General features: G+C 47.0%; 1 protein-coding gene across 1 annotated transcript; it reads left to right on the top strand.

The window, feature by feature from the left end:
• Positions 1-3,062: 3,062 nt before the first annotated feature.
• Positions 3,063-21,345, top strand: LOC115147889 (uncharacterized). Its single transcript, XM_029690149.1, has 10 exons — positions 3,063-3,317; positions 4,156-4,199; positions 4,524-4,589; positions 5,837-5,903; positions 6,102-7,376; positions 13,124-13,891; positions 18,948-19,287; positions 19,487-19,728; positions 19,894-20,073; positions 20,641-21,345. The coding sequence occupies exons 1-10, from the start codon at positions 3,249-3,251 to the stop codon at positions 20,887-20,889; spliced, it is 3,300 nt and encodes a 1,099-aa protein (XP_029546009.1). The 5' UTR covers positions 3,063-3,248; the 3' UTR covers positions 20,890-21,345.
• Positions 21,346-21,841: the final 496 nt, after the last annotated feature.

The following is a 21,841-nucleotide window of genomic DNA, read 5'->3' as shown; positions in this document are numbered from 1 at the left end:
CGACTGTGTTGGTTTGTGTGGACCATTATAATTCCTTTGTGATGTGGACAGCAAGGAACTTGAAGCTCTTGACCTGGTCCACTACAGCCCCGTCGATGTGGATGGGGGCGTGCTCGGCCCTCCGTTTCCTGTAGTCCACGATCAGTTCCTTTGTCTTCCTGACTTTGATGGAGAGGTTGTTGTCCTGGTACCACACTGCCAGGTCTCTGACCTCCTCCCTGTTGGCTGTCTCATCATTATCAGTGATCAGGTCTACCACCGTCGAAAACTAAATGATGGTGTTGGAGTTGTGCGCGGCCAAGCAGTCGTGGGTGAACAAGGCATACAGGAGGGAACTAAGGGGCCCCCGTGTTGAGGGTCAGTGTAGCGGATGTGTTGTTGCCTACCCTCACCACCTGGGGGGGGGGGGGGGGGGGGGGGGGGGGGGGTTAGGAAGTCTAGGATCCAGTTGCAGAGGGAGGTGTTTACTCCCAACATCCTTAGCTTAGTGATGAGCTTGGATGGCACAATGTGGTTGAACGCTGAACACTGAGCCATGACCAGCCTTTCAAAGCATTTCATGGCTACAGATGTGAGTGCTACCGGGCGATAGTAATTTAGACAGGTTACTAGGACTATGGTAGTCTGCTTGAAACAAGTAGGTATTACAGACTGGGTCAGGAAGAATTTGAAACTGTCCGTGAAGACACTTGCCAACTGGTCAGGGCATGTTAACCTGTTTAAAGATCTTACTCACATCGGCTACAGAGAGGGTGATCACATATTCATCCGTAACTGCTGGTTCTCTCATGCATGGTTTAGTGTTGCTTGCCTCGAAGTGAGCATAGAAGGTATTTAGCTCATCTGGTAGACTTGCATCACTGGACAGCTCGTGGCTCGGTTTTCCTTTGTAATCCATGATAGTTTGCAATTCCTGCCACATCCAACGAGCATCAGAGCCAGTGTTGTAGGATTTGATCTTGGTCCTGTATTAACTCTATTCCTGTATGATGATTCGTCAGTGGACGTAGTGGGATTTCTTATAAGTGTCCAAATTAGTGTCCCGCTCCTTGAAAGTGGCAGCTCTAGCCTTTAGCTCAGAGAAAATGTTGCCTGTAATCCAAGGCTTCTGGTTTGGATATGTACGTACAGTCACTGTGGGGATGACGTCGTTGATGAACTTATTAATGAAGCCGGTGACTGATGTGGTAAACTCCTCAATGCCATCAGATGAGTCCCGCAACATAGTCCAGTCTGTGCTAGTGAAAACTCTTGGTAAATAGTATGGTCTACACCTTATCATGAGGTATTCTAACTCTCACTCCATCTAAGGCTAGGACACACAGCCAGGGTTGAGCTGAGGATGAGAGAGTAATGACCAACTTGATCTATTTTGACAGTTTAAAAAGTAGGGAAGGCTCTCCTGTGAGAAAAGTTGACTTGATCAGATTACACATATTTTTTAAAACATCAACTCTTTCCTCCAAACGCAACTCATCTGCACATGATCCATTTTCCAGAGAGACAGAAATGTAATAGAATACAATAGAATACAATAGAATAAATACAATAACATTGAATTTAATAGAATCCAATAGAATCCAATAAAATATCATAAAATATCATAGAATACACTACAATACAATACAATAATATAGAATACAATAAAATAGAATAGAATGGGTATTCTGCATGACCTTGCTGCTATGGTGATCCTTCCAGACACACTGTTTCTAAATGTATACATACTGAACAAAAATATAAACTTAGCATGCAACAATTTCAAAGATTTTGCTGAGTTACAGTTCATATAAGGAAATCTATCAATTGACATGAATGAATTAGGCCCTAATCTACGGATTTCACATGACTGGTCAGGGGCACAGCCTTGGTAGGACTGGAAGGGTATTTTAACATCTTGACCATGTTCTGTTATAATATCCACCCGGCACAGCCAGAAGAGGACTGGCCACCCCTCATAGCCTGGTTCCTCTCTAGGTTTCTTCCTAGGTTTTTGGCCTTTCTAGGGAGTTTTTCCTAGGGAGTTTTTCCTAGCAACCGTGCTTCTTTCACATGCATTGCTTGCTGTTTGGGGTTTTAGGCTGGGTTTCTGTACAGCACTTTGAGATATCAGCTGATGTACGAAGGGCTATATAATTTGATTTGATTTTTGATTTGATATAGGCCCACCTACTTGGGAGCTAGGCCCAGCCAATAAGAACGAGTCTTTCCCACAAAAGGGCTTTATTACAGACATAAATACTCCTCAGCTCCCCTCCCCCCTCAGATGATCCCGCAGGTGAAGAAGCCTGATGGGGAGGACCTGGGCTGGTGTGGTTACACCTTGTCCCCAGCACAAGGTACATATGTGTAATGATCATGCTGTTTAATCATCTTCTTGATATGCCACACCTGTCAGGGGGATGGATAATCTTGACAAATGATCAATTGCTCACTAACAGGGATGTTAACAAATTTGTGCACAACATTTGAGAGAAATATGCTTTTTGTGCATATGGAACATTTCTGGGATCTTTTATTTCAGCTCGTGAAATATGGGACACTTGACATGTTGCGTTTTATATTTTTGTTCAGTATAGTTTAACCTCCCTCTCTCCCTGTGTCATTAGCAAAATAGCCAACTATAACAGAGTGCTCCACTGCTCCTAAATTACTGGTAGCAGCCCGCCATTTCCTTTTTCTTCTGTAACAAAAGGTCTTTAAAGCACAAAGAGATTATTTGTGTCCAAGACTCCTCCTTGTCCCTGCCGGTTTGTGCTGTCTTGCCAACTCCTATGGTCACTGTCACGCTAAACAATGACCATAGAAGTTGGCAAGGCAGCACAATAACAGTTTTGGGAACAGGCTACCTCATTCATTACCATTGAAATCGGGAAAGGCAAAATGCACAGTACAAAAGCGTACTTAATATGTTAAGGTTAGCAGATTGTATGACTTGGTGGCTGTGCCAGCTAGTGACCACTCTGCAGAGCTGCCTCCAGAACAAGATTCAGGACGAAAAACGCCAACTTGCCCTTTCTGCGTCTTGTCGAGCGCCTTCTGCGTTGCCAGGACGACCAAAGGGGGCTGACCCCGTCCACGTGACAGAGCGCCTCTTTTCTCCTGCTTTGGAGTGTAGTGTGTGCTCTGTTGTGCTGTCTGCTGCCACTGTGACAGATTTGGGGGAAAGAGAAAGTGGTCTGCTCTGGTTTTGCCACCAGACAGTGGAGTTGGTCGTCTGGACCGAGAGAGCAGTCGGGCATTGAAAGATGGAGCTCTCTGCGGTCGGGGAACGCGTTTTCGCCGCGGAAGCCATTCTGAAACGCCGCGTTCGCAAGGTGAGCATGCCGCCGTTTTTTTGTCGCTGCAGAAGAGCAGACGTGGGCGAGGGTCTCCACGGCGTGCTTCGCGGGCGAGAACCGAGGATCTGTTTTTTAATGACAACGGGGAGGCCTTGCTGTAGCTAGTAGCAAGCGGATGCTTCTCTAGCTAGCCGTTTTAGCTAGCCGAGAAGCTAGCAAGTGTGCTGTGCTGATGGTTTGCAGTGAAATGTCGTAAAAAATAGCTAGCTAACGTTGCACAAATGAGTCGGCGTGTAAATACAACATAAACTTTAGCTAATTAGCAATGGCAATTAAAATAAAGGCCGGGTTTGCGTTCAATGCAAATCTACGCTTTGTCTTTGACTTTTTACCCAGACTGCTGGACTATAAATATATGATTGCACCCCGCATACCATAGGCTATCTCGCCAAACCATACATTAAAGTCGACTGTGTGTCATTATTAACTTTAGCTACATAGCAGCTAAATCCGTTTTTCCCTCTCTAGCTTGGGTAAATGTTTTGTCCAGATGCCAGTGGAACTAATTTGCTAGCCAGCTTGTCTGTGTCTGCTTGATGGTGGTGTTTTGTAGCAGCTTTTCCCTCTAAAATGACAAAACAAGACAGGCATACCAGCCAATTTGTTAGTCAGAACTGAGCCAGTTTATAATAGTCAATGTATTGAGTTACGTATTATTTAGAGTAATACGTTAGTCTTAATATTTATCTTAGTGATCATGAATAGCTAGGTAATAAGAAGCCATTTTTGCTCATACACTAGCTATTAAATGGCTGAATACAGTATTGAACACTTTTGGGATTTTTCTCATTCTGCTGTACCTTTCTCTCTTCAGTCTCGCCTAGAATACCTAGTGAAATGGAAAGGATGGGCACTGAAGTAAGTGATTGCGTTCCTAACTAAAAAAAATTCATTCAGAATTGTAAATCTTTGCATACCAGCAATCACCTTGTCTGAAGAGACATGTTGTGTTTTATAGAACATATATCCTAGTAGCTACATCTTTAATAGACTAAAACGTCTCCAAGTTATACCATAACATGAAAATGTTAGCCTGAAATCCAGGCCTGTTTTGTGCTAACATTCCGCTCCTTGTACTCTGTGTCATGTGCCAAACGTGCAGTGGAATGTTAGCACAAACATACTGTTTCCCAGGTTATGTAAATGTAGAAATTGAACAATTGTGGCACCTCTTTGCTTTAGACACAGTACCTGGGAACCAGAAGAGAATATCCTGGATGGCAGACTGATCGCAGGATTTGAACAGAAGTGAGTGGAACAGTTAACAGTATTTCAATTCTTACACATTATTCAATTCCTTTAAGACAAGTGATGTTTATGACACGGTAAGGACATTTGAGAAATCATCAACAAGTCTAACACAATTCTCTCTCCTGTTCTCTCTCATCCCAACGTCAGTTTTCCTGTTCTCCCTCATTTTTCCAGCTCCCCTCTATCTTTCTCTCCTTGTTCCCTCTGTTGCGCTCTCTCTCCATCTCTTTCACTCCGTCTATATTTAAACGTCTTATATCTGTGCAAGTCCTCTCTTTGTCTCTTCCTGCCAAACCCACTTCAAAGCACTCTGCTGCTTACAGAGGGATCGTGTTTACATGGCACTAAAATGATCCCGTCAGTAGAAGTGTGTGTGTGTGTGTGTGTGTGTGTGTGTGTCCGTCCAGTCTTAGTCAAACAAACGTCTAACTGTTATTCTTTTAGTTTTTTCTTCATTCAGATCCCTATTAGCTGACGCCATAGCAACCAACCGCTAGCTAGTCGTCCTGGGGTCCGCTGTTCTGCTTTCACACACCCAGTCTGTCTCATATTTCAGCCTATTGTCGATATAGTGCACTACTTTTGACCTGAGCTCATAGGGATTTGGTTAACGGTAATGCCCTACGTAGGGAATATGGTGTGATTTGGGGAGCCACCCCCCGGTCTTTTGATCATCCCTGTCTAACTGGAAGTTGGGATGTATGAGAAACAGGATGTTACATTAATAAACTTCTCCCTTAGTTGGCTTTGAACTGTATCAGTGGAGGCCTAGATGTTATTACTTCAATAATTGGCTCAATCCCAATTCAACCCATCCCAGCCTATTGTATCCAGGCAGGCTAGGGTCAGGGTAAGAAACAATCCCAATTCAACCCATCCCAGCCTATTGTATCCAGGCAGGCTAGGGTCAGGGTAAGAAACAATCCCAATTCAACCCATCCCAGCCTATTGTATCCAGGCAGGCTAGGGTCAGGGTAAGAAACAATCCCAATTCAACCCATCCCAGCCTATTGTATCCAGGCAGGCTAGGGTCAGGGTAAGAAACAATCCCAATTCAACCCATCCCAGCCTATTGTATCCAGGCAGGCTAGGGTCAGGGTAAGAAACAATCCCAATTAAACCCATCCCAGCCTATTGTATCCAGGCAGGCTAGGGTCAGGGTAGGAAAACGTGTAACGTATTTCACTGTTGTGACGTTGACTTTATCGGGTGATTAATTGTAATCCCTTTGTTTTTTTTCTCAGAGAGCGTGAGAGAGAACTCCACGGACCAAAGAAGCGGGGACCAAAACCCAAAAACCTTCCTGCCAAGGTATTGTTTTGGATGTTCTTGTCTACCACTATCACAACCATACCAAAATTAGGATTAGCTGATATATTACCGGTCCCAATGGGAATGTAAGAGCAAGACAAAACCTTTCCTGCTGGAGGTTATGATGATGATTTTCTCCTTTTGAGTTTGCAACTCACTTTACTTTCATCTCTCTCCTTTTCTCTCCTCCCTACTCAGGCACGTGGAGCCCAGAAGAGAGAGACCCCCACCACTCGAGCGCCTCGCTCCACTTCTTCCTCCTCTCCTCGAGCCCCTTCATCCTCCTTCCCCTCCGCCTCTCCAGCGCCCTCCCCTAAACTCAACTCCCTGGCAGCGACACACAAGCTGAAGAAAGACATTCGACGCTGCACTAGTATGTCCCGCCGCCCCTTACCTCGCCCCGACCCCCTGGCCACTCCCGGATCCTTCTCCGGCCCCAGTGGGTTCCCCTCGCGGCCCCCCGTCTCCCCCTTCTCAGAGACCGTCCGCATCCTCAATCGTCGCGTCAAACCACGCGAGGTCAAACGGGGTCGCATCATCCTGAACCTCAAGGTCATCGACAAACCAGGAAGTGGAGGTGGAGGAAGGGGCGGCGGGGGTAACCGGAGGGCGCCATCCGGCTCCATGTCCCTCCAAGGGGGTCGTCAGAACATCCCCTCCCGAAATAGGATCATAGGGAAGAGGAGTGGAGAGGCTCCGTACCGGCCCTTCCAGCCCATGCTGGGGTTCCCCATGTACGGGAAGCCGTTTGGTCTCCAGTGTGGCGGCCCCGGACCTCTACACCTTCCACACTCAGCCACAGGCTCCAGCACAGGGACCTCAGGGGCTAGGGACACCCAGCCACCTCCCTCCAGCTCCAGTGGATCCACCACACCCGCCCAGAACCATCCTACCCCTCCTGGACCCGCCACTGGGGCCTCTGGGTCGGCTCCCAACTTGAGCGCCCAGGCTTCGGCCTCCTCTGCCCAGTCTACCCCTAGCCACCCCCCAGAGCTCCAGAAGAACCAGAGCCCTGAACAAGGACCAAACCCCCTCCTCCCCTCCCTCTCCTTTGCTTCCGGGTCCTCCTCTTCCTCCTTTGATGAAGAGGATGATGCTGATGCTCTGGACCTTTCCGCGCCTCAGGAGGGGAAGAGGAAGCTTCGCCGTCGGCGCCGGCAGAAACGCCAGCCGCCCTCCGTCAGTACCGCCTCCCCCCCTCACCCTCCTGGCGCCTGCCCCTTGACCTCCAATCCTCAGAGGGTCCCCGCCGAGGGCGACCCCGACTGGCACCCAGAGATGGTGGCGAGCAGCGCCAACGTGGTCGTGACCGACGTCACCACCAACCTCCTCACCGTCACTATCAAAGAGTTCCCCTCCCCCTCATCTCGCCCCTCCTCCCCCCAACCAATACTCCCCGAAAATACCACCTCCTCACCCCCCCCCACCACCACCCCTACTGAAGAACCCCCCACAATCCAAGCCATAGGAAGAGATTAAAGAAGTGGAGATGAATGAATTAGCCTGGCTCCCTGATCTGTTTGTGCTGTCTTGGCCAACTCCTGTGGTCATTGTCTGGGACCAGGCTAGGGAGTAATGCTATTTTAACACAGAAGGTTAAAAAAAACTTCCAATAATAATGAAATTCAGGCCATTGAATATTGAAGAGCGTTATTTTTTTGAACAGAACTATAAAAAGCTAACAGCAGGGCGTGCAATATACATCTATAATAATGCTGATTGTCTATCTTTATGCAGCATGATTTCTCTTCTGAGGATCAATAAAGTTTATTCAATTCATGTCCACTCTCACAACCTTGACTGTTTGGAGGCTGGTAATAGAAACCTTCAGTCATAATAACGTTCAAATCAATTCAATCTTTATTGTAGGGAAATTCATACAACCAAACAGTGTTTGTTATTTGTTCATATTTATACCCATTTTTTCCATTGGAAGTCCAACTCTAAGGTTTAAATGAGGTGTTGAAATGACGTTGCACTTGCTTTGTTGGGCTTCGGCAATACTGCATTTCTACATTGAGATATTTAGCAACGCACTTGACTCCATTAGTGACAACAACCGTATTCTGTATCATTTCCGTATCCAATATCCACATGTGAATTACAAGCCCTTCTTTTTTCCTCTCTCTCGAATGCACAGGCCTATATAAGTATATATTTATATGCACGCACAATGTTAATTCAGCTGCAAAAAGAATACAAATAAGCGGTGAAAGCGTAGAAAGTTAAGTTATTGCTTTTCTTATTGCCATGTTCCAACGCCTGCCTTTAACTCGCTGTCGCCTTCAAGATTCCGGAATGTTCAGTATTCCTGGAACCTCAGTCAAGACTCTAAACTGACTCTCTAATTATTTAAGCCGTGGACTGCATGGAGTGGGATTAATGATGATGTAGTATGTAACCTATCCACCGTGAACACGTCTGTTTGTACCTACCAGATATTCTCTGCATCATGTCTGTACCTACCTACCAGATATTCTCTGTGGAATAACCTGTAGTCCAAACCTCTCAATGGCCTTCTGAACCAGTTTGTGTTGGCGTTCTGATATCCTGGTCCCAGATCTGACCATCTTCTGGTGCTGCCCCTGTTTCTATAGGGCCCCTCTCTCTCTCTCTCTCTCTCTCTCTCTCTCTGTCTCTCTCTCTCTCTCTGTCTGGTGTATTTGTACAATATTATTACAATATTTAAAAGCATGTGTTGCCTTATAGCTGCTCAGTTCCAACTCCACTGCATCTCGTCCATATACTGTATTAGATAGCTGCACCAATTTGTAAGTCGCTCTGGATAAGAGCGTCTGCTAAATGACGTAAATGTAAAAATGGTTGAGTGTCGTCTAGTCTTTGATACTGTGATAATAATAATACAAATCCTACCACAAACGCATCATCATTCAGCTGTTAATGGATAAAAACATTCTCTTGACTGTCATTGGCTAAACCAGTAGATTCTCTTGACTGTCATTGGCTAAACCAGTAGATTCTGTTGACTCATTGGTTGAGCCAGTAGGAGTGTTCATGTACTTCTTGGTGATGTTTTAATAGTTGATATAAATAGGTAGTACAACTTGACATAGTGGCCTACATTTATACCAAGCAGGGCTCTAGATTTCTCTTGTTTTTTTTTATCTTTCTTTTTTAATTTGTCATTTTTTGGATGTAATTTCAAGAGCCATGTCATTGGCACTTTAATGTAATGACAAGAAGCCGACCTGAAGAATCAAATATGAAATGTTTGTCCATGTAAACTGTTTTATGGGGGGGTTCATTTCGAGGGCTTTTGCTTATGTACCTCATTATATATTTTTGAATGAAGTGTAACATGTATGCTTTACCTTTTTAATAATGACCTTTTATTGTTATTGTTGTTTTTGATTCATGTCCAATATGGGTTTGATAAGAATGGAAAACCCCTGATTTTTAATGAATTATAAATGTGTGTCAAGACTGCAGTTTGTCTCGTAATATTGGTAATATGAATGATGTACATTGAATTGTGTTAATGGTAATAATGATGATAATGACGAGGATAATGTCGACGGTAACGTTGTAATAATGTAGCTGAAGCATGTTTTGCGAGCCCTTATTGTACAGGTAAGGTGAGCGTGGTCATGTTGACGTTCGTTCGTTGTTGCTTTCTGTATATGTTCTGTTGTGCGAGGCTTTTTAATAAAAAAACACCTCAAGACAGTTCCTGTTGTCGTTCATCTCTTCAGTTCTTTACAGAGGAGTTCTCTGACCACTTATATGGTGATTCTTGTGAGTTTATCGCTTTAAGATTCCATTTGGAGATTCAATCTGGAGTCTTGGCTTTCAACTGAAGGAGAAAGTTGTGTTTGATTCTCTATGGCTGGTTTCCAAGGCCCGGATCAAGCCTAGTCCTAGACTTCGAGCAGTAGGTCTGAGGAAACTGGCCTGAGCTCAGACCACTGTGTTGGTAGTTCCCTGATGGTCCACATGGTGGCACTGTTAACACAGGTCACATGGGCAGGATTTTTGCTCAGCCTGCACTCAGAAAAGGTTTGAAGAGATGAAGGTTGGGGCGATGGTTGTGCTTCCAGGGCTTTGGTGGCCTTCAGGGGTCAGCCACGGAACACAGAACTTAAGACAATATCTGTGGACACACTGTGAGCAAAGATAGCCCCTTCTCTCCCCATTGTCCTTCCCACGACCTGTTTTAAGTTCCTAGGTATACACATCACAGACAAACATCAGACAGCCTGGTGAGGAAGATGCGACAGTCATCCAAAACCCTGACAAACTTTTACAGATGCACAATTGAGAGCATCCTGTCGGGCTGTATCACCGCCTGGTGCGGCAACTGCACCGCCCACAACCACAAGGCTCTCCAGAGGGTAGAGGTCTGCACAACGCATCACCTGGGGCAAACTACCTGCCCTCCATGATACCTACAGCACCCAATGTCACAGGAAGGCCAAAAAGATCATCAAGGACATCGACCACCCGAGCCACTGCCTGTTCACCCCGCTATCATCCAGAAAGCTCGGTCAGTATAGGTGCATCAAAGCGGGGACAAAGAGACTTCTATAGCTTCTATCTCAAGGCCATCAGACTGTTAAACAGCCATCACTAACTCAGAGGCTGCTGCCTACATTAAGGGCCAATTTAATAAATGGATCACTAGTCACTTTATACAATACCCCTCAAAATAATGGCACTTTAATAATGTTTACATATCTTACATTACTCATATCACATGTATATACTGTATTTTATACCATCTATTGCACCTTGCCTATCCCGCTCGGCCATGCTCATCCATATATTTCTATGTACATATTCTCATTCACCCCTTTAGATTTGTGTGTATTAGGTAGTTGTGGAATTGTTAGATTACTTGTTAGACATTACTGCACTGTCGGAACTAGAAGCACAAGCATTTCGTTACACTCGCATTAACATCTGCTAACCATGTGTATGCGACCAATAAAATGTGATTCGATTTGTATGCCTTGTCTACTATCGTCCTATTCTACCACGCTCCTCACCTTCAATCCTTCATCTCCCTTTAGCATCCATGTCCTCACCTCTTCTACCACCTTCTCCCATCCAGCCCAGCCCACCCATACTCTGGCAGGCCACCCATGCTCTCCTCTCCCGACCCCAGCCAGCCCTGCTCTGGATGGCCTCAATCCTCTCTAGTTTGGTCTCCCCATTCCTCCTCCATTCTCTCCCAGAACCAGCCCATCCTCCCTTCTCCTCACCCTCTCTCCTCTCACCATCTCTGGCTGGCCTCCCATTGCAGTTTAGGGACTGGACAGATGGGACTTCCTAGTGGGATGGCTGCCACTCCAGGACATCTACAGCACCCGGTGTCACAGGAAGAAGAAGAAGATCATCAAGGACCTCAGCCACCCACGTCTTGGCCTGTTCACCCCGCTACCATCTAGAACCCGGAGACAGTACAGGTGCATCAAAGCTGGGACTGAGAGACTGAAAAACAGCTTCTATCTCCAGGCCTTCAGACTGTTAAACAGTCACCACTAGCCGGCCTCAGTACTCTGTCCTGAACTTAGTCACTGTTACTAACCGGCTATCACCCGGTACTCAACCCTGCACCTTAGAGACTGCTGGCCTATGTACATAGTCATGGAACACTGGTCACTTTAATCATGTTTACATACTGTTTTACCCCCTTCATATGTATATAATATGTTCTAGTCAAGGCTCATCCTAACTATTGCTGTACACACTTTTTCTATTCATAAACTGTCCATACCGTCTATGCACACCATCATATACATACACTGAGTATACAAAACATTATGAACACCTGCTCTTTCCATGACACAGACTGACCAGGTGAATCCAGATGAAAGCTATGATCCCTTATTGGTCCCTTGTTAAATCCACTTCAATCAGTGTAGATGAAGGGGAGGAGACAGGTTAAAGATGGATTTTTAAGCCTTGAGACAATTGAGACATGGATTGTGTATGTGTGCCATTCAGAGGGTGAATGGGCAACACAACATATTGAAGTGCCTTTGAACAGGGTATGGTAGTAGGTGCCAGGCACACTGGCTTGTTACAGGAACTGCAACACTGACGGGTTTTTCACGCTCAACAGTTTCCTGTGTGTATCAAGAATGGTCCACCACCCAAAGGACATCCAGCCAACTTGACACAACTATAGGAAGCATTGGTGACAACTTGGGCCAGCATCCCTGCGGAACGCTTTCGACACGTAGAGTCCATGCCACGACAGAGTGAGGCTGTTCTGAGTGCGGGGATGTGTCTGTATTGTTTTGTGTTGTTAGATATTACTACAGAGCTGAAGCTAAAAACATAACAATTTCGCTGCACCTGCGATAAAATCTGCAAAATATGTACGCGACCAATAACGTTTCAATTGATTTGATTTACTAGAGTATATTGTCCAGGCAGACTAGACTAGACTCGTGCTGTGCGTGGGGGATGTCGTATCGAAGCGTCGGTTTATGTTCCGGTCTGGTAATAGAGGATGTATGCCTCATACACGCATCTGCTGTGAGCGCGCACATACACACACACAATCCATAAACGGGTGTAGTATTTCGGCCTCTCTCTCTCACACTCACACACACACACACACACACACACACACACACACACACACACACACACACACACACACACACACACACACACACACACACACACACACACACACACACACACACCTCTATCGTATTAGATGGTGTTCATAATGTTATTTGCCTCTTCACCTCCAATGACACATCCCACACACACACACACCCTCCACTCCCTCGTCTGTCTCCCCGCCTACTCTGTCACGGTTCCCATAGTAACTACGGACGGAGGACAGGAGCGGAGTTTAGCAACACCGAGAGAGGGAGACGGTCTTTCGATTTAGGCCTGCTGACAGAACAATCGGTATTTCTACATTTAGAGAAAAACGCAACAAACGCGTCTGTCAACCGCTGTCGTTTGTTTTTTGCGCGTTTGGAGGTGTTGTTTTTTTGGGTGGGGGGGCGTATTATAATATAGGCCTAGGTTATTCGTTTTATTTAATCATATAAAAAAGCAGGTAGATTAATCAACTGATAGGCTATCGAGGAGCGGATTATGAAATCGCACGAGTGATGTTGGCTATAGCATTTTCATAGCCTAATGTAATCTAGATTGTGAGGGGGAAAAACGGACCTTATTTTTCAGTAGAATCTATCTTTCCAACGGAATTTGATCTCTGATTTGTAGGCTAATCTATCGATCGCTTTAGCCCATCTCGCCACGCAGCCGCTATGAAGTTCGTTGTCGTCTTGGTCGGTGCTGGATCCGTGGTCTTCCTCGGCGCGGTCATCTGCATCATCGCCAGTGTTTACCCGCGGAAAGCTGCCGCGCATCAGGACCTGTCCGACAACGCGACTCTGTCTGCTGAGCCCTTGTTTTCCCTGGGTTCCGTGGCTCACGCCGGTCCATTGGGCGCTCTCCATGGTGCTGAATCCTACGAGGGCGGCGGAGGAGGCGGCTTGGGGCTCGGGCTGGGGGGTCCCTCCACTCTCAACGAGCTCAGCCCCGGGGAGGTGACCGGTGGTGGTGGTGGAGGGGCGCCGAAACAGTTCAGTTTCAGCCGGCTCATCTGCACTCCGATTCCCGCCGGAGAATGCAAGCCCAAGAGCATGAAGCAGCAGGCGGACGACCCTTCACTCTATGTGGATGAAGACTGGAGTTTCCTCCGGACCACCGCGGACGACCTCCGGCAGACGGTGGTGCAGCAGAACGGCCAGATACTCATGGATCAGCGGACCATCCGTGAGCTGACGGGGAAACTGTCGGAGTGCGAGAGCGGCCTGGAGGACGGGAGTCCCGGGCACTCCGAGCGGAGCCTGGGGGCCTGGGCGGGCAAACGCCGACTCATGGCCGGGGATGATGTGAGCTCGTCGGCCGCTGTGCAGCTGCAGACCGCTAGAGCCGTGGAGGAGCTAGAGAGGGCCATTCTCAACCTGAAAGACCGCATCGAGAAACTGGAGGTGGGTTGGGTGAATATTGAGTATAGCTTACCCTATAGCCCAAAGCCACAGACTGTAGTCGTATACAGTTTCGATATAAGCTAGCTATAGGCAAGCGTATGAATAGGCTACTTTTGTAAAAAGTTTCAATAGTAGAGATAATGCGCCTTGGAGAGCGTATAACACACGTTAGCGCCTTGAGGTGCGCTTTTGATAGGCTTAGCCTATATGTCCCAGTGTGTTTTATAATGTCTTGATCATCTCCAGTCAGTCACTGAGCTAGGCCTATAGGCTATTGCCTACTACGGTTAGCCTATGGATTATTTATATGATTAAGGGAGATTTATGCAATATGACTATATGGCTACTGATTGCTTGCCCCCAAACAGAGTGAATCTTTCAGTAGATAATCCAGAATAATGAAAAACATGTCGCCACCAATTGTTAGCAATATCCAACACCGACAGAAAGACAGACAGACATGTTGCACAATCCAAAGTCTCAACCTTATGCAACAAATAGGCTACAATATCAGCGCGGAAACAGAGGCGCCCCAATTCTAGAACCTCCACTTGGTGCGCCCGTGATGCATGGGGCGAGGCATAGGCTATATCACGTGATAACGAGGTAAATGCCCATGGGTCTAGTATTCCTAACGGCTAGAATATCCTAATGACATCAATTATTTGAATGACTTCAGGACCTCTAACTCACCCCTACCCTCCCTCCTCCCTCCCTCCCTCCTCCCTCCCTCCTGACTTTATCGACATCAGGATCCCTGACTCCCTCCCTCCCTCCTCCACCTCTCCTCCACATCCATCCATCCATCCAACCATCCAACTCACAGCCTCTCTCATCAGCATCATTACACTCACCCACTCCCTCAGCGCAAGGGGATATAGTTTCTTTCATGTGCTGTCTCTCCCCCCTCACCACGCAGCTCTTACATCCGCATCCGTCCACATCAATAAAATATGAAGAGAGGAGAGACCTTGAGACTTAAGCCATACTGTGTGTGTGTGTGTGTGTGTGTGTGCACCTGTGTTTTTGCTGTAGCTTGCTGTCTTAAAGGTATTGAGTGTGTACGTGTCAGAGAGAGAAAGAGAGAGGTGAGAGAGTGAGAGAGGTGAGAGAGAGAGAGAGAGATAGAGAGAAAGGACATAGAGTAAATGAGAGAGGATGAGAGAAAGAGAGAGGTGAGAGAGAGAGAGTTGAGAGAGAGAGAGGTGAGAGAGCTAGGGAGGGTGAGGAAGATAGTGAGGGCGAGAGAGAGAGGACATAGAGCAAATGAGAGAGGAAGAGAGATGAGAGAGAGAGAAAGAGAGATAGAGAGATAGAGAGAGGAAGAGAGATGATAGAGAGAGGAAGAGAGATGAGAAAGAGGGAGAGTCAGTCTGATGTAAGAGAGGCTATTTTATTGCTTGAGACACTTAACATTTCCCAGTGCATTCTAACATACTGCACAGTCAAGGAACAGTGAGTGTGAATGTAGTCTATAGCTGTCCAGGCATTCAATCTCTCCTCACGTCAACTATCTCTCTCTCTCTCTCTCTCTCTCTCTCTCTCTCTCTCTGTCTCTCTTTCCCTTTCTCTGCCTCCCATCTTCTCTTTCAGTCTGTCTGTCTGTGTGTATCTCTGTGTGTGTGTCTGTCTCCTGTTGCTCTCTCTTGTCGCAACCCTCTCACTTTACTTGTACTTAGTTGCTCTCTCTCTCTCTCTCTCTCATACTCTTTCTCTCTCTTTCTCTCTCATACTCTTTCTCTCTCTTTCTCTCTCTCACTTTCTTTCATACTCTGTCTCTGTCTCTCTTTCTCCATCCTTCCTCTTTCAGCTACACCAACTCATTTTTCTCTCCCTTCCTCTCTATTCACCTCCTCTCCCTCTCTCTCTCTCTCGCTCGCTCTGTCTCTGTCTCTGTCTGTCTCTCTCTCTCTCTCTCTCTCCCTCTCTATTCACCTCCTCTCTCTCTCTCCACTTTTACCCTATCTCTATCTGTCTCTGTCTCTGTCTGTCTCTCTCTCTCTCTCCCTCTCTATTCACCTCATCTCTCTCTCTCCACTTTTACCCTATCTCTATCTGTCTCTGTCTCTGTCTGTCTCTCTCTCTCTCTCTCTCCCTCTCTATTCACCTCCTCTCTCTCTCCACTTTTACCCTATCTCTATCTGTCTCTGTCTCTGTCTCTGTCTGTCTCTCTCTCTCTCTCCCTCTCTATTCACCTCCTCTCTCTCTCTACACGTTTACCTACCCTAATCTCTATTCTCTCGGTCTCTGTCTGTCTCTCTCTCTCTCATCCTCATCTATTCACCTCCTCTCCTCTCTACTACTTTACCCTATCTCTATCGGTCTCTGTCTCGGTCCTCTGTCTCTCTCTCGCTCCCTCTCTATTCACGCGTCCTCTCTCTCGCCACGTTTAAACCCTATTCTCTATCTGTCACTCTGTCTCTGTCTGTCTGTCTCCGCTCTCGCCACTTTTGACCCTAATCTCTATATGTCTCTCTCTCTCGCTCCACTTTTACCACTAAGCTCTATCTGTCTCGGTCGCTGTCTGGTCTGTCTCTCTCGCTCACTTTTACCCTAGCTCTAATCTGTCTCTGGTCTCTGTCTGGGTCTCTGTCGTCTGTCTCTTCTCTCTCTCTCTCTCTCTCACACTTTTAAACCCTATCTCTCTCGTCTCTCTCTCTCTCTCTCTCTCCTTCTTCCCTATCTCTATATGTCCTCTGTCTCTGTCTCTCTCTCCACTTTTACCCTATCTCTATCTGTCTCTGTCTCTCTCTCTCTCTCTCCACTTTTACCCTATCTCTGTCTGTCTCTCTCTCTCTCTCTCCACTTTTACCCTATCTCTATCTGTCTCTGTCTCTGTCTGTCTCTCTCTCTCTCCACTTTTACCCTATCTCTATCTGTCTCTGTCTCTCTCTCTCTCTCTCCACTTTTACCCTATCTCTATCTGTCTCTCTCTCTCTCTCTTTTACCCTATCTCTATCTGTCTCTGTCTCTCTCTCTCTCTCTCCACTTTTACCCTATCTCTATCTGTCTCTGTCTCTGTCTGTCTCTCTCCACTTTTACCCTATCTCTATCTGTCTCTGTCTCTCTCTCTCTCTCTCCACTTTTACCCTATCTCTATCTGTCTCTGTCTCTCTCTCTCTCTCCACTTTTACCCTATCTCTATCTGTCTCTGTCTCTGTCTGTCTCTCTCTCCCTCCACTTTACCCTATCTCTAGCTTCTCTCTCTCTCTCTCTCCACTTTTACCCTATCTCTATCTGCTGTCTCTGTCTCTCTCTCTCTCTCTCTCCACTTTTACCCTATCTCTATCTGTCTCTGTCTCTGTCTGTCTCTCTCTCTCTCTCCACTTTTACCCTATCTCTATCTGTCTCTGTCTCTGTCTCTCTCTCTCTCTCTCCCTCTCTATTCACCTCCTCTCTCTCTCCACTTTTACCCTATCTCTATCTGTCTCTGTCTCTCTCTCTCTCTCTCCACTTTTACCCTATCTCTATCTGTCTCTGTCTCTGTCTGTCTCTCTCTCCTCTCCCTTTTACCCTATCTCTATCTGTCTCTGTCTCTGTCTGTCTCTCTCTCTCTCCACTTTTACCCTATCTCTATCTGTCTCTGTCTCTCTCTCTCTCTCTCCACTTTTACCCTATCTCTATCTGTCTCTGTCTCTGTCTGTCTCTCTCTCTCTCTCCACTTTTACCCTATCTCTATCTGTCTCTGTCTCTCTCTCTCTCTCTCTCCCACTTTTACCCTATCTCTATCTGTCTCTGTCTCTGTCTGTCTCTCTCTCTCTCTCCACTTTTACCCTATCTCTATCTGTCTCTGTCTGTCTCTCTCTCTCTCTCCACTTTTACCCTATCTCTATCTGTCTCTGTCTCTGTCTGTCTCTCTCTCTCTCTCCACTTTTACCCTATCTCTATCTGTCTCTGTCTGTCTCTCTCTCTCTCCACTTTTACCCTATCTCTATCTGTCTCTGTCTCTGTCTGTCTCTCTCTCTCTCTCTCCACTTTTACCCTATCTCTATCTGTCTCTCTCTCTCTCTCTCCACTTTTACCCTATCTCTATCTGTCTCTGTCTCTGTCTGTCTCTCTCTCTCTCTCCACTTTTACCCTATCTCTATCTGTCTCTGTCTCTCTCTCTCTCTCTCCAACTTTTAATACCCTCTCTCTATCTGTCTCTGTCTCTCTCTCTCTCTCCACTTTTACCCTATCTCTATCTGTCTCTGTCTCTCTCTCTCTCTCCACTTTTACCCTATCTCTATCTGTCTCTGTCTGTCTCTCTCTCTCTCTCCACTTTTACCCTATCTCTATCTGTCTCTGTCTGTCTCTCTCTCTCTCTCCACTTTTACCCTATCTCTATCTGTCTCTGTCTCTCTCTCCACTTTTACCCTATCTCTATCTCTATCTGTCTCTGTCTCTCTCTCTCTCTCTCCACTTTTACCCTATCTCTATCTCTATCTGTCTCTGTCTCTCTCTCCACTTTTACCCTATCTCTATCTCTATCTGCATGCCTCTTTCTTTTTGTTGTTTTCTTAAAGATGCAGTAAGTCATGTCAGAAGCTAGCAGATTCATTACTTAGTTTCAAAGCACAAACGTTTGTTAGCACATTTCTCGATGTGGCTTTAACTATGGAGGGAGCCATCCTGCCCCGCTAATTGCAAGGGGGTTGCCTAGCAACACAAACCTCTGAGAGAGTCAAAGTCTGCATTGCATGACAAATTCCCATGATTTGTAAATCTGTATCTCACAAAATAACTAGATACAGTGCATTCGGGAAATATTCAGACCCCTTCACTTTTTCCACATTTTGTTATGTTACAGCCTTATTCTAAAATGGATTGAATTGTTTTTTTCCCTTCATCAATCTAAACACAATACAAAAACTTAAATATTACATTTACATACATTAAGTATTCAGACTCTTTACTCAGTACTTTGTTGATGCACATCTCCCTCTCTCTCTCTCTCTCTCTCTCTCTCTCTCTCTGTCTCTCCCTCCTTGCACTATCACTCACTCCTCCACAACCTCCTCTTTTCTTTCTCTCCGTCCATACTAACCCCTTCTTCTCTTTTCCTCTCCTCTCACAGTTGGAGATCGGTCCTGCTGCCCTCAACCTCTCCGTTGAGACTCCATCCCCCAGCGCCGGCGTGGGCGTCAGCAGTGGCATCGCTACTAAAGTTCAAGGGTCACCGTCATCAGCATCAACGACAGGAGGCGGTAGTGTCTCCTCGGGGGGGCGAAAGGCCCCTGGGGGCCCTGGCAGAGGAGGTGGAGGCCCCTGGAAGGACCTGGAAGGAGAGCTGGAGAGGAAGATTGAGATGCTGGAGAAAGAGCGGAAGGCACTGAGGAAGGAGACACAGACACATCACAAACAGATAGACCAAGGGATTGATACTCTACACCACCGCATTGCAGAGCTGGAACAGAGTGAGTGGAACAGAAAAGGGGAGGAGGGAGGAGGGGTACTATAGGGAACTAAAAGAAGGTCAAATAAGTTGAGCCCAGATTTGCTAGAAAGCAAAGTAAGAAGGACAAAACGGTAACTTCTTCTTTTACTACAACTACTACTACTATCTGTTTCACAGAGCCAAATGTAAACCATCTCTCCATACTGTCTCTCCTTCAGGTCTGACAGAGTACAACTACCCAGACGGCTATGTCCTCTCCTTCCCCGTGAGGACCAGATACATGTACGGCCTGGTGCGGAGAGAAATGCCTGAGATGTATGCCTTCACCGCCTGCGTCTGGCTCAAGGTGAAAGAGGGGGGTATCGGCACACCCTTCTCCTACTCCGTCCCGGGACAACCCAACGAGCTGGTGCTGCTGCAGGGGATACACAACCCTGTAGAGCTTCTTATCAACGACAAGGTAGGAGTGTGTGTGTGTATCATTATCATATCAGTTATCTCCTCCTATTGTTCATACTTGTATAGTTTTATGAATAACATTGATTGGTCGATTGATTGATTGATTGATTGATTGATTGATCGACTGATTGGTGATTGAGCTAAATGTACCTTCCCTCACTTCTAGGTGGCTCAGCTGCCCCTGTCCCTTGCCCAGGGTGTGTGGGAGCACATATGTTTGAGCTGGACCCTCAGAGACGGGGTATGGAAGGCCTACCAGGGGGGGAAGCTGAAGGGACGCGGAGAGGGGCTGGCCGCATGGCACCCCATCAAGCCAGGAGGAGTGCTCATTCTGGGGCAGGAGCAGGTGGGTGAGAGGGATGGAGGTCTGGAGGGGTGGAGAGTTAGAGGGATGGAGGTCTGGAGGGGTGGAGAGTTAGAGGGATGGAGGTCTGGAGGTCTGGAGGGGTGGAGAGTTAGAGGGATGGAGGTCTGGAGGGGTGGAGAGTTAGAGGGATGGAGGTCTGGAGGTCTGGAGGGGTGGAGAGTTAGAGGGATGGAGGTCTGGAGGGGTGGAGAGTTAGACGGATGGAGTGATGGGTGGTGGAAGGATGGAGGGGTGGAGGGATGAGAGATTGGGGGGGGGAGGTGGCTTATCCTGTGCCAAGAGCAGGTGAGAAGGGTGGGGTCGAGGTGGAGGGTGGAGGAGTGGAGGAATGGAGAGATGGATGGGGTGGAGTGATAGAGGGATAGAAAGGTAATAAGAAACCTTGAGAGAAACCAGAGTTTTCTGGCTGGCTGGCTGGCTGGCTGGCTGGCTGGCTGGCTGGGTGGGTGGGTGGCTGGGTGGGTGGATGAGTTGTATTGTAATCCCTGATCTCTCTCTTTCTCTTTCACTCTCTATCATCTCTATCATATTATATTTCCTCTCTAGGACACGCTGGGCGGTCGTTTTGACGCCTCCCAGGCCCTGGTTGGGGAGCTCTCCCAGTTCAACCTGTGGGACAGGGTCCTGAAGCCTGCTGAGGTATCCGCTCTGGCTGCCTGTTCCTTGGGCACACTGGGCAACGTGGCCCCCTGGACAGACCAGGACGTAGAGGTCTACGGAGGGGCCACCAAGGAGGCTGTGGACCCCTGCAACCAGCCACCCCGGGCCAGCCCCAGCTCCAGCCCTAAACAGTGAAGGGTTAGATGGGTTGGTAGAGGGGTCTCTTGGTTGTTATAAAGGGGGCTCAGTGAGGCCAGAGGGGTTAGTTGGTTTGTTGATGCTCCTCATAAGAGGGGGGTTTGAGGTGTTTTTCTGGGGCAGGGGTTGTGTGATGGGGAACTGGGGTAGAGATGGAGAGTCAGTTGTTGTTTTAAAGGGGCATTGCTCTTTCCAAGAGCAGTGCTTGAGGTGTGCTTGAGGAGGCTTTTCGGAGGGTCTGGGATCAGGGGGAGTAGAGATTAGTTGAGTAGGTGTGTTGTTATCTGGTGTGTTGTGTGTTGTTATCTGGGTGTTGTTCACCCACTGAAGGTGTTAACATCAACAGCGCTACAGCTGTTGAGAACAACACCCAGACTAGCTTTAGCTCCGCGGCGATGTGGGAAGATGTTAAGGGAAAGGTGCTGCTTTTTTTCACCCCTCTGATTTGTGTTTTAGAGAGTTGGGTGGGTGTGGGTGGGGGTGGGGTGGAGGGGTTAGGGTTCTCAGCCCCCCAGGGAAGAGCTACACATGCCACGCCTCATCTCATCTCATCACGTGTTCTGAAGCTTGTGCTTCTAACTTTGAAATAGGGATTTTCTTCTGCTTTTGGAGATGTGACGCCAGTGTTGCTACTCAACTGTGTTTCTGATCAACAACAGCACGTTAAAAGTGAGCGTTTGGATTTCTTTTTCTACTGCGCATTTTGTTGATTTTCATTGCAGCAATGTTTTTTTTTAACACAGTGTATTTTTTCTATGTATGTGTGTTATGTGCTTTCAAATAAACTCTCCGTTTGACCTATTGCGACTCACAAAACCTCTCACAAAGATGCAATTGTAACGGCCCAGCACAATGTATTGCCATAGAGATAGCTGTTGCGAGTCACATGGATCCTGTAAATTAAGACGTCAATTGATTTCTTAGATTCATCATATCCATCTGGTTGACT

This window comes from Salmo trutta, chromosome 14 (genome assembly GCF_901001165.1).
Source record: "Salmo trutta chromosome 14, fSalTru1.1, whole genome shotgun sequence".
Taxonomy (NCBI): Eukaryota; Metazoa; Chordata; class Actinopteri; order Salmoniformes; family Salmonidae; genus Salmo; species Salmo trutta.
Note: the sequence above shows the minus strand (reverse complement) of the source record. Positions and strands in the feature narration are given on the sequence as shown.

Coding starts and splice junctions, on each gene's coding strand:
- LOC115147889 (XM_029690149.1), top strand. CDS start 3,249: ATGGAGCTCTCTGCGGTCGGGGAACGCGTTTTCGCCGCGGAAGCCATT. Junction 5,904..6,101: donor CCAAAAACCTTCCTGCCAAG/GTATTGTTTTGG, acceptor CTCCCTACTCAG/GCACGTGGAGCCCAGAAGAG. Junction 7,377..13,123: donor CAATCCAAGCCATAGGAAGA/GATTAAAGAAGT, acceptor TTTGTAGGCTAA/TCTATCGATCGCTTTAGCCC.